The 13,147-nt window shown below is 50.1% G+C and overlaps 2 protein-coding genes across 3 annotated transcripts in view; one reads left to right on the forward strand and one right to left on the reverse strand.

Moving 5' to 3' along the window:
- Positions 1 to 13,147, reverse strand: part of LOC147426846 (putative cyclic nucleotide-gated ion channel 20, chloroplastic) — a 114,931-nt gene that overhangs the window by 43,345 nt on the left and 58,439 nt on the right. The gene's annotated exons all lie outside the window — the stretch shown is intronic.
- LOC147426847 (uncharacterized) lies at positions 1,737 to 4,536 on the forward strand. Its single transcript, XM_086499303.1, has 2 exons — positions 1,737 to 3,452; positions 3,705 to 4,536. The coding sequence occupies exons 1-2, from the start codon at positions 1,737 to 1,739 to the stop codon at positions 4,527 to 4,529; spliced, it is 2,541 nt and encodes an 846-aa protein (XP_086355429.1). The 3' UTR covers positions 4,530 to 4,536.

The raw sequence follows: 13,147 nt of genomic DNA on the forward strand, positions 1-13,147 counted from the left end.
GGATAGACTTAGATGATGTTCTTTATGAGCCGTTGGTGGCTCTTGATGATTGTACATATGAGTAGTCGTTCTAGGCCAGTGGCATTATCTTAGTACGTAGTAGTTGTCTACAATGGGTCTTTACACAGAGCACGTCTGCACCATCCCGGCACATCTGAGCCTCAACACCCCCATTGTACCTGAGAGTCCTGGGCTGGAGCTGAGTGTGCTGCCACGCCAGAGTCTGTATCAGTCTTTGAGATAGTCAAGTCATATGTTCTGGTCTGCTGCTGTGTCTTTGAGAGCTCTGTTGACATCTATTGTTTCCTTTCTGTTCGTCTGTTTGAGGGAGATTCAGTCTGTTTGAGTGAGATTGTCACGCACATTGCACTCAGGACCACCCACTGTAGAGAGCACGACACGTTATCCGCGCTACAGGTGCTCTCATTTTGGCGATCATGGTGGGACCTCAAAGGAAGTCTCACTCTTGTGGGGATAGAATCGTGAAGCTAATCTGTTGTTACCTGGCTCTGCACACTTGCTTACACTGTGTAGATAGTCTGCAAGTCTGGTCTAGTCCTCTCTCGCCCTGGTCCAAGTCCTGGTCCTCGTCCTAGTCCTCGCCTTGGTCCTTGGTCTTGGATTCTGGTCTAGTCCTCGCCCTGGTCCAGCCCTCCGCGTCCTGCTAGGTGGTCTAGTCATTGGTCCTGGACCAGGTGGTCTAGTCATATCCTCACCTGTTCTGTGTTAGACCTGCGCTCTTCACTGTTCACTGCATGACACATACAAGGCGGTCAGTTGAGCGTCAAAGCGCACTACTGAGTCCTCTGCAGCACTACAACAGAAGACGCACGGTGGTATCTAGTAGAAGTCCATTAACCTCATCAACCTTACCTCCACATACGCCATTCCCCATTCCTTCATCTCCCATTCCTTCATCAGGTTCCACATCTTCCAGATCACCTTCTCCAGTAAAGCTCTCTCCTATTCTGCTACAACAAGGGGCCATGGAGACATTGGCTAGCGTGTTGGCCAACGTAAACATCAAGTTCCCCACCTTCAAAGGACTCTCCTCGGAAGATGCGGACGACCATGCACAGAGGTTCGTATCTCTCTGTAGAGGACGTGGTCTTAACAGGGAAGATCCATATCTGGTACTTTTTCCTTCCACCTTGGACGGCTTAGCAGACAAATGGTACAGCCAATTTGTAGAGAATCATTTTGCAACTTGGGCAGACTTAAGACAAAAATTATGTGCAGCTTTCAGGCCGGGCGACTACCAAGAGAAAGTGTTGGATGAGTTGGCCAACATGGTGCTCCAACCAGAGGAGACTTTTGCGGAGCTTATGACCAAAACCAAGTCTCTGGTTGCCAAGCTTCCCCAGCAACCCGGTGAATTCATGGTTAAGAAGTGGGTGGAGAAGGCCCTTCCAAAAACCTCTCAGCAAAAACTCCGGGAGAGCCTCCGACCTGACGCCACTCTGGAGGAATTCATCGCAGCTGCTACTAGAATAGAGGGGGCTAGGAAGCTGTTCAACAACTCTACTCACATAGATACTCCCTCTACGTTCTCCGAAGGAAGTCCTGTTGATCCTTTGACTTCCTTGCGCAGGGAACTCGAAGCGCTCAAACTACAACAAGCCCTCCAAGAAGAGAAATCAATCTCTTTGAGACAAGAGAAACCATCGCACCTGGAGGCTTTCGATCAAATCAAAAGAGAACTAGAAGAGCTTCGGTCTTAGCAGGAGACCAAAGCTATGGTATGGTACAGCTCTTGTCGCTCTCCTGGTCATCCTCCACAGGACTGTCCCCTTCGGGCTTATTGCCACTTTTGCAAAAAATCTGGGCACGAAGATAAGGATTGTTACTATATCAAAGGATTGCGGCAAATACAGCAAAATCTAGGTCCTTCTCTCCAACAAGGGCTCGCACCTGCATCCAACATGGTCTCACCCTACGGCCATCAAAACCCGTTGCCTCCTCTGCTGACAACACCCCCCATGCAGCAAGGTATGCACAACAACTTTGCACCCCACAGTTTTTATCATGCCAGTACTCCCTCAGTTCCCCAAAGCTTCTACACCTCAGCCTCCAGCACCATGCAACAACAAGAGCAGCGACCACCTCGTCCCCCGTTTCGTCCGTCAAATCAGCCAATCCTATGCCACAGATGCGGTGAATATGGGCATTACCAAAGTAAGTGTCCTTTACCTGAAGGGTCTCCTCTTTGCAGACATTGTCCGGAGTCTAAGGGCCACTACAGTAAAGATTGTCCCAAACAAAGGGCATCCTCATCTTCAGGCCCAAATCAAAATCAACAAGAGTTTACATTCCCGAAAATCAATCTAATCAAAGTGAACACCACCCCTCAGCCAGCACCTGCTACACATACAGTTCAGCCACAACAAGCAGCAGAGCCTACTGGGGTGCTCACTCGAGCACAAAGAGCAGCCCTTGGTTTAAGTTTGCCAATTGGACCATCAGGTCCAACACTTGAGCAACCTGTTCAAAATGTCGCACCCATAAATGGTGCAAAGAATAGGCCAATCTCTATGCTTTCGGACATTGATGGAGCCTTCCTGGCAGCAGTAGCTGACTTGCAACAGGTCAAAGTTTCCGAGGAGGCCGAGGTTGTAGAAGCTAGGCCTACTGCGGAAGCAATCTTGAAGAACACCTTTCAGCAAGTATCTCTCTATGAGATGCTTCGGCTAGATGCAACTCTTAGAAGTGACACCCTCTCAATAATTCAATCTTTGTACCCTGGTACTCGGCCTAGTGGCGGGCACCTACCTGTGCAGCCCCTGGAGTCCTACATGATTTCATATCCAGCTGCTCCCCTCACCGACTATAAAAGTCCACGTCTTACTGTATCTATTCTTGGGCAGTCATTATCAGGCGTCATAGTGGATGGTGGGTCTGGAATCAATTTGATGCCTGAATTTACCGTGTCATCCTTAGGTCTGCAGCCTACTCGCCCTGCTCCGTTCACTGTTACATTGGCAGACCAGAGGACAGTCTATCCTCTGGGCATAGTAGAGAAGGTGCCTTTGAAGGTACAAGACTTCACATTTAGCTTGGATTTTGTGGTGGTCAGTCTTCCTCAGGTGGAGGGAGGATTTCCCTTGCTGATTGGTAGACCATGGTTGCGGCATACTAAGGCACTTCATGATTGGGGAAACGACGCCATGTGGATACACACTCCCGGCTCCCAAATGCAACCAATCCGGCTTGAAGGAGGGATGGATCCAGTGGCTCAGCACAGCTCATTGACAATACAGTCCAACCCCGACCCTGAGCAGCCCTTCCCACCTGACAGGTCTGACGAGGACCTGCTACAATGGTTGGAAGCTACCACTTCGATGCCATGCTACATGGTCTCTACTCAAAACATACCTGTGCCGCCAGTAACACTCTCTCTTCAAAATCCTCAGGAGCACACTGATGTCCAAAGTCCTACAACAGACAGTACAACAGTCGAATAAGTAAGTGTGTCAGCCTCAAATTCTCATGCGTCGAATGACCCGCCGATGGAAGCCCTCGGTCTTGGGGAACCTATAACACATCACCGAAGGGGGAAAAAATCTCCTCTGCATGCACTCACCAAAGATTTCCCCCTTCTTGGACCATCTCCCAAGTCGGACACACTTTAAACGCACTCTGTCATGCCGTCTGCATCTGAAGATTTACCCTTCGAGGAGCTCCCACAAGGATGATTACAAATGGAGTATGAAGAGTTTCCAATCGATCAAACACCTGCACATGATGTCTTGAAGCTCCAAGAGGCAGCTCACCTCTCATCTTCAGAAGCACCCTCTCCAGCTACACCCCCAGACCCGGTCAGAGAAGTCAACCTAGGAGATCCTCACAACCCTCAGCACGTACTGTTAGCAGCTTGGTTATGGGAGCATCCCGCATTACTCAATCAGGTAGTCTCTTTCGTCCACTCTTTTAAAGATGTTTTTGCTTGGTCCTACATGGATTTAGAGGGGATTCCACCAGAATTGGGTGTCCACACTATACCTCTGGTTGAAGGGGCTAAGCCTGTAAGAGGCCGAGCTTACAAGCTCAACCCGAAGTATGCTGAGGGGGTCAAGGCAGAGTTAGAAAAAATGCAAGAGGCAGGGATCATTGTACGTGTGGAGCACTCTGAGTGGTTATCACCCATGGTGATGGCGCCTAAGAAGCAATCCAACAAAATCCGTGTGTGCGTCGATTACCGTGCTCTGAATAAGGTAACTATCCCAGATGGTTTCCCAACACCTTTCACTGAGCGTGTGCTCGAAGATGTAGCAGGGCATGTATTGTACAGTTTCATGGATGGGTTTAGTGGATACAATCAGTTGGGCATCCATCCAGGTGATCAGCTGAAAACAGCATTTGTGACTCCCTGGAGTATTTTTATATACACTCGAATGTCTTTTGGGTTGAAAAATGCCCACCTTCTTTCAATACGGCAGTATATCTCATCTTTTGTCCTCTGCTTACGGATCATCTTCGCATCTTCATGGACGATTTTTCGACCTTCTCAGGTGCTCAATGTTCAACCCTAGTGGAAAACCTAGAGGAACACCTCGCTCAGCTCTCTGCTGTCTTCCTCAGGTGCAGAGAGGCACGCCTAAAGCTAAATCCTAACAAATGTCATTTTTTGGTTACTGAAGGCACACTTCTAGGCCATGTGGTGTCTGCTAAAGGTTTAGCGCCTGACCCAGAGAAGATTGTGGCAATCTTAAAGTTACCACCTCCCATCAACCCAAAAGGGGTACAGAGCTTTGTAGGCCACACAGGGTATCATCGCAGGTTTATACGCATGTATGCACAGGTGGCTCAACCCCTGACCCTCCTAACCAGTGCTGCTGTTCCCTTTCAATGGTCAAAGGCAGAGGCTGAAGCTTTTGCATACCTTAAAAAACGACTCATTGAAGCGCCTATCTTAGTAGCTCCCGATTGGTCTCTCACCTTTCATGTGCATACAGATGCCAGTCAACTGGCTGTGGGTGCGGTGCTGACTCAACCTAGTAAGGAGTATAACCTGGATCACCCTGTTCACTATGCAAGTCGCTTACTCACCAAGGCAGAGTGCAACTATAGCACCACAGAAAGGGAAGGTTTAGCTATTGTGTATGCTCTGCAAAAATTTCGACACTACTTATTAGGGGTCCACTTCACAGTTATTACTTATCACCATGCCCTGCGATATCTGCTCAACAAGCCGCACGTAGAGTATGGTGATGGCTACTCTGATTTCAAGAGTTCGATTTCGAAGTGGTACTCGGGCCCGGCAAACATCATGTCCTTGCCGACCACCTTTCTCGCGTTCACATTGGTGAAGAAGCAACAGGGGTTGCTGACGACTTTCCTGATAGCAGTCTCTTTAAGGTGGATACCACACCGGAATGGTACGGCGATGTTTTGCATCTGCTTTCTAGTGGCCTTTACCCAGAGAATGCTTCTCCCCTGCAGAAGAGACGCATGTTGCTGAAGTCTAGGCCTTTCACTCTCATTGGGGGCCAGCTATATAAATCAGGGCAAGATGGTGTTCTACGGCGGTGTGTCTCCCCTCATGAAGTCGAGTATATTTTAGAGGATGCCCATAGTGGTCCCACTGGTGGCCATTACCCTGGTCATATTACTGCACAAAAGATTCTCCAGTGTGGCTTATGATGGCCCTATATTTTCCGCGATGCAATTGCCTATGTAAAGGTATGTGATGTATGTCAGCGCTGTGGCCCTAAACCAAGCAAACAGTCAAACCGTCCTCTGCAGGTCTCTATGGCATGGCAACCCTTTGAGAGATGGGGCATAGATTTTGTAGGCCCAATTACTCCCTCTGCCCAACCAGGCAATCAGAAGTATCTCTTGGTGGCTACCGACTACGCAACAAAGTGGGCAGAGGTACTTGCAACAACGGACTGCACTGGCACTACAGTAGCCAAGTTTCTCTATGAAAATATTTTGTGCAGGTTTGGATGTCCCTTGGAAATCACCAGTGAGACAGGGGTAGTCACTTTGTGAATGAAACAATTTCTACCTTGCTGGCCAACTACAAGATTTTTCACAAAAAATCTTATTCCTATTACCCTAGAGCAAACGGGCAGGCAGAGAGCACTAATAAGGTTCTGATAGCACTCCTACGGAAAGCATGTCATCTTCATCCCTCGACTTGGGCTCAAGCTATCCACGGTACACTTTGGGCTTATCGAACTTCTTTCAAAGCCACAACCAATCACACCCCATTTCAATTGGCTTTCGGGTTGGAAGCGATAGCACCTTTTGAATTCAACTCAGGATCCCCGCGAGTGGGGAGTCTTTGTGCCAATAGAAATTTGGGGTCGGCATCAGTCTCTCGTCTTTTCCTTTTGGAGGAAAGCCGAGGTTTGGCTTCACTGGCTCTAGAAGCAGAGCAGCTTCGTCATAAAGCCTAGCATGATCGCCATCTCAGGAAGCCACAAATAACGCAAGGAGCACTGGTGCTACTTTATCAGGCCAAGTTTCTGAAAAAAGCAAAGAAGTTGGTCCCAGCATGGCAAGGACCATATAAGGTGATGGAGATTCTACCCCACGGCGTTGTACAATTAGCCACTCTCGAAGGAGTTTCTTTGCCTTTAGTCAATGGATCTCGGATCAAATGCTATCATGCTTGAGAAGACGCTCAAGGGTCTAACCGCGCGACAATCAAAGCAAGTGTTGAGCTTTGCAGACTCCTGAACCTTTAAATAGCTTCGGAATCACTATCTTCCCCATCTTACTGTCCTGTTTTATCTTCTCTCTCTTAGACCCTCTCCTTAGGCAGCTCTCCTTCTGCAGACTCTGTTAAGCTCATAGGCTTGATTCTGGACTTGATCAACTCTATCCTTCACTCTCGCTGTCTTCAATCTTTGTCTTTCTTGGACATAACCTAATCTGCCCAATCTGAATAAGTTCCTTTTCTCAGATTTTGCTCTCAAGTCAAACTCAGTTCTTGGAGATGCATAAAGCAATAAATGCCTTGAGTGGGGTATTTATGTAGGATGATACTTCGCGTTTTATCTGCGTTTTATCTGGAATGGCTGATTCTTTCTGGTAACTCGGTTTTATCAATGCTTGCTATTCTTTTGGTCTAGCTAAAACTTTAAGGTCTCTGGGATAGTTTCCGTGTGTTAAAGCTAACTGTTTTTTCTACCTCAGCTTGTCTCTCCTCTCAACCAACTCCCCTAGCCTCGCCCTAATCCTTCCCTTTCCCCTTTCCCTCTCCCTCGCCTAACTTTCACATCTCCTCCATAAATACGGTGTGTGGTGGCAGTTGCCAATTGAAGGCGCCTTTGGTGGTGCTCAGATTGCTACTAAAGAGAAACTCCACGACTTCTGCAGCTGAGCTAAGTGGGTAAGCCCTAAATTTATACAGAATTGCAAGCCCCCTCGCCCTAACCCTAGCCCTTTCACCCTCACCCTCTCTCCCGAGCCCTAGCCCTTTTCCGCTCGCCCTAGTCCTAACCCTCCCACCCCCAGCCTCTCCCATCCCCTCACCCCCCTCGTCCTAGCCTAAACCCTCCCACCCCCTCGCCCTATCCAACTCTCTCGCCCTCACCTAAACCCTCCCACCCCCTCGCCCTAGCCCATCCTCTCGCCCTCGCCATAGCCCTAGCCCATCCCCTCGCCCTCGCCCCCTCACACCCTCGCCCTTGCCCTAGCCCATCCCCTCGCCCTCGCCCCCCCTCATCCTCTCGCCCTCGCCCTAGCCCTAGCCCATCTCCTCGCCCTCGCCCTCGCCCTCGCCCTAGCCCACCCCCTCGTCCCTCGCCCTTTCCCCCTCACCCTCTCGCCCTCGCCTAAACCCTCCCACCCCCTCGCCCTCGCCCTCGCCCTAGCCCTGTCCTCTCCCACCCTAACCCCTCGCCCTCGCCCTCGCCCTCGCCCTTCCCTTTTCCCTCGCCCTAGCCCCTCTCTCGTCCTCTCCCACCCTCGCCCTCGCCCTATCCCCGTCCTCTCCCACCCTAACCCCTCGCCCTCGCCCTTTCCCCTCGCCCTTCCCTTTTCCCTCGACCAAACCCCTGCCTGTCCTTCACTCCTCGCCCTCGCCCTTCCCTTTTCTATCGCCCTAGCCCATGCCTGTTCTTCGCCCCTGGGCCGCCTTTTTCCTCGCCCTAGCCCTACCCCTGGCCTTGCGCAAAAGCAAAAAACCTAAAAAAGCAGCTTTTAAAAGTACTGAAAAGCTACTTTAGCTTAAATTTAAAAGTCATTCAATCTTCACTTCTTCATATCAGAAGCGCCAAGAGCCTTCACAGTTCCCAGCCTAGCGACAAGTGCCTCTGTTCCTCCGGAGCTCCTCAACACTGCTTACTCAAATTTCTCACTGGAAGTCCACGCACAGTTTAGTAAGATGGTTTGTACTCGAAATAGGGAAAAGCATCTGCAATCAGAGGAAGAGTCCTCTGCATCTGGGGATAGTTCTGACAGTAAATCAGACTATACTCCTAGTTCAGAGCAGATTTCAGAGGAATCTTCAGAGGAAGATTCACCACAGTCAGCCACTGCTGACAGAGTCACCACTCTCCAGGTGCCTCGCCCGTCTGGTGCCCTCTCCAAGGTACCTTTAATAATGATATATCATCTACAGGCTCCGAATCCAGCACTCAAGGAGGTGTTCTCTCAACAACAACTGATACACTTGGGTCTTCAAAATTTGGCTCAGACCGATTTGTCTGCCAATACCTCTACTGCCAAGCTATGTTTCCTCTTGCTAACTTTTCCAAAGCTGAATGATATTGCACTTACAGCGGAGAATATCGGACAGGCTATGGGAATATTGACTGTGTTGACACCTCTGCCCGCAACAAAAACCTTCTCGAATCTTTCACCAGAAGAAACGGCAAATGCTTGTCAGGAACTTTTACTAGACTCACATCCAGACTATCACACGAGTCAGCAACTGTATTCAGTGTTACAGTATTATTTTTTATTGCGAGCACCTGAAAGAACAGGGGTTCCATCTTCTCCAGGTTCTCCAGCAATATGCGATGCTCTTTTTTGTCTCTACCACTACCTGCCATACCCATTTCACAATTTGCTGTTTAAAGCGCTACAGGACAGGGCAAAGCGTTTTCAGACTCAACTTAAAGGCAAAGCGGAAAGGTTCAATTGCTATGCAGCACCTATTATGTATTGGGTAGTACAGATTATGCAGCAAAAGACGGATGCAAAAGCAGTTCTCACCCTTTAAGATGATCCAAAAGAGCAAGAACGTTCCAAAATGGCCAAAGGGAAAGGCATCTTGCGCAAGAGGACAAAGGTACAAAAAGATTCATCTGAGCAGCTGGCAACACTACCTTTCTCAGAATCGCAGGTCAAAATCTCGGACGTCCATACTACAACACCAGCAGTGCGTATGTCTACTTCTGTGGCCACCTCCACTTTCACACCACCTCTTGTGAGTAGTGTTGCAGTCACTAAAACACAACCTCCAGTTGTGTCGCCAGCACTACGTACTACTCTTACTGCTGGGGCACTGAAGGATACTACGGGGGCATCTAGCTCTGGGGCGCCTACATCTGACAAGCATGACATGTATGAGACTTTTGCGCCTCAGGCCGACAGACTTTTAGAGGGAGACAGAAGAGCCATTTCGACGATTATCAATGCAGCCCTCTCATTGCAAGGTACCAACGGTATGCATCGTGCTTGCTACGACGGTATGACAAGGGAAGTGCAAACGCATCTTCAACGAGCGATGGATAGGGACAATTTCATTGCTACAGCTCAAGATCCTATAAGAATCTTAACTCAACAGTTAGTGGACCTCAAACATATCGTCCACACTCAGCAAAACCAGTTAAAAGAGGCAAATGATATGACCGCAGCAGTTCAGGACCTCTCTCCGGTGGTACATACACTATGTCCTTCTTGCGCAAAATACCAAGCTGTAGCCATTTCACAGGCAGTTCCAGCTACAGCTACAACTACAACCCCGGTTTCTCAGCAAGTTCCTGCTATGGCACCACAGGTACCGACACAGACGGACGTTTCCAAAGCACATTCAGGGGATTCTCAAACAGCAGAGAAAGCAAATCCTACCAAAATGGAGTCTAAACCAACAGGATCGGTCTCATCACAATTTCAGGGTCCCTCTATGGCCTCCCTCTCCCAGTTTCCATCCTATCCTCAGCACTTCTACGGCTTCCCGGGATTCCAACAACCTGTTCCACCCTCGCAGCCTGCGCAGTCGTTTCATGGGTTTCCACCAGCTCCACCTACTCAACCGCAACCGTCTCACATGACGCAGCCTGCTGCTCCATACCCAATGTACCCTCCTCATGGCCACTACCCCTCACCATACACTTGGCCTCCATCTCCTTACCCAACTTACTATCAGCCTCCTCCACCTCCTCCTCCATCATCCGACCACCAACAATAGATCGCCGATATTTCAGTTCATCAGTTCCGCTTTCCGGGACGGGCAGCAACAGTAGATCGCCGATATTTCAGTTCATCAATTCCGCTTTCCGGGACGGGCAGCGGACTTGTGGCGGGCAACCTGTAGCCTGCTACAGTGTCACTTTTCAGCAGGGTGGTCTAGTGGACATCGTGGCCAGGTCACCACCGCCACCCAGTGGAGATAGACTTAGATGATGTTATTTATGAGCCGTTGGTGGCTCTTGATGATTGTACATATGAGTAGTCGTTCTGGGCCAGTGGCATTATCTTAGTACGTAGTAGTCGTCTAGAGTGGGTCTTTACACAGAGCACGTCTGCACCATCCCGGCACATCTAAGCCTCGACACCCCCATTGTACCTGAGAGTCCTGGGCTGGAGCTGAGTGTGCTGCCTCGCCAGAGTCTGTATCAGTCTTTGAGATAGTCGAGTCATATGTTCTGGTCTGCTGCTGTGTCTTTGAGAGCTCTGTTGACGTCTATTGTTTCCTTTCTGTTCGTCTGTTTGAGGGAGATTCAATCTGTTTGAGTGAGATTGTCACGCACATTGCACTGAGGACCACCCACTGTAGAGAGCACGACATGTTATCCTCGCTACACAGGTGGATGGGAGCCTTCACACGACTGGAGGTTCTCATCTCAGTCCGAGCCTGCTCAGAGACTGTTCCATCCCTTTTCTTCGAGCTACAAGGTGAGGGACACTTACAGCGAGTTGCAGTAGAGGCCCCATAGGTGGCGGAGTGCTGTTTTCAGAGGATCCGAGTGGTGGGCATCTGTGGGAGGACTTGTGTCATCGATCCTAACCCAGTAGCTCTTGAGACTGGACACTGGAGGTTGTGGGCTTGGGAGTGTTGTCCACTAGCACGAGTACAGTGGGATCCTGGTGAGTGGCTTTGGAGGGACCCTTTCTCTTTTGCAGACCACCGAGGTGTCCCGTTCTTTCAGTACACTGTTCGACTGGGATGTCATATCTAGCAGCACAGAGAGAGGGCCGCCCCGCTGCAGCACCTCATTGGCAGGAGGAGGGTCTCATAGCTGAGTTCTTGGCAGCCTTATGGGAGAGGTTGTGGGACTCCAGACAGCCAAGGCGAATCACCTTGTTTCAGTGGCTGGTTGCACCATAGTTACAGGGGACCGGGGGGGACGGGCCCTAGGGCCGGGAACGGAAGGGGACGCTGTGGGACGGACGGAATTCGGGCCGGACGGGCGGGTCGCAGGGGGGACGGCCGGGGATGGACCGAACGGGAGAGGTTGGACGGGGTCGACCGGGAACCGCTGCAGTCAGGCCGAAAAAAGTGACCGTTTTCAACTTTTTTGACCGTTTTTAACGGCTCTGTGCAGCCCCAACTGCCTTGGGCCTCTTAGTACTCATAGTCTCATTCCAATTTGCAATTTCCCTCAAGCTCAAGCTACTCAATGCTTTCCTCTCTACTCAATGCTCATTGCTCAAGCCTCATAGCCTCATTGAGTCATTGCTCAAGCCTCAAGGCTCAAGCTTGAAGCATGACCATTGACTACTCTACACTCTAGTCTCCACTGTCAAGTCTCTCCCTCTTCTACCCACTTTGGAGTTTGAACTTTGAAGCTCTCCTCTCCCTCTTCTACCCACTTTGAAGCTCTCCTCTACTCTCTCTCCACACAAGCTCTCCTCTAACTCCTCTAACTTCTAAGCTCTACTCTCTCGAGTCTCTCCACCATCATGTCATCTCAAGCCAACTCCACTTCTCAAGCCAGTTCTTCTCGAAGGAGGCCCGCCGTACAAACGTGGTCGTGGTGGGATGAAGTCGACTTTAGCTCGCGTGGCAAAGGTGGCGGTGCAAGACCACGGACATGCAAGCTATGCCCATACAAGAGAACGGGTGGTTCAAACAAAGTGCGAGCCCATCTTCTTCATGAACCCGGTCACGAGGTGAAGTTTTGCCCTCATGTAGCTCCCGAGAAGAGGTTGGATCTTCTTGAAAAGCTCACGGTGTATGAGGTTGCGGAAGCGGCCAAGAGGGGCCGTTTTGTTGCCATTGATCCCTCCGCCACGGCGACACCGCAAGAGCAAAGGGAAGCCAACCTTGACGACATCTCTCGAAGCTTCAAGAGCCATGCATCTACACTGTCCTCTTCCGTTCCCCATTGCCAAACCACTCTCAACGAAAATTGGAATCCTAAATTGAAGGAAGAGGTGGATAGGTCGGTTGCCCGATTCTTCTTCCACGACCACATTGCCTTCCATGCTTCGCGGTGAGTTTCCCTTGGCATATGCACATTGCAATCTTCCATTTTGTATTCATAATGGGTTATTACTTCTCGACTCTCGACTCTCCATACTAACACAACATGCTCTATTTTGTGTGGATAGGTCTCCATACTTTCGAACCATTGTTACGAAAATAGGGGAATATGGCTCCTCTTATGTGCCACCTTCATCAGAGAGGCTTCGCACCACCCTCCTTGACAAAGAGAAGCTTGCCGTGGAGCAAGCGGCCCAAGCAACAAAGGATTTGTGGGAGACCAATGGCATCTCTCTCCTTGTAGATGGATGGAGCGACACCCGCAAGCGGTCCATCCACGGGGTGGTGGCCTACTCTCGGAGGGAGATGTACTTTGTGGAGTCACATGATGCATCCGATAGTGGCAAGGCCGCCGAGATGCTTGCTGCGGAGTGGACAAGCACCATAGAGATCACCAGCCCGGAGAATGTCCTTTGTATGGTTGCAGATGGAGAGGCGTCAAATAGGGCAGCCGGAGCTATCATTGAGGGCATGTATCCCAGC

Source organism: Adiantum capillus-veneris, chromosome 24 (assembly GCF_014529385.1).
Source record: "Adiantum capillus-veneris isolate H3 chromosome 24, ASM1452938v2, whole genome shotgun sequence".
In the NCBI taxonomy this organism is placed as follows: domain Eukaryota; kingdom Viridiplantae; phylum Streptophyta; class Polypodiopsida; order Polypodiales; family Pteridaceae; genus Adiantum; species Adiantum capillus-veneris.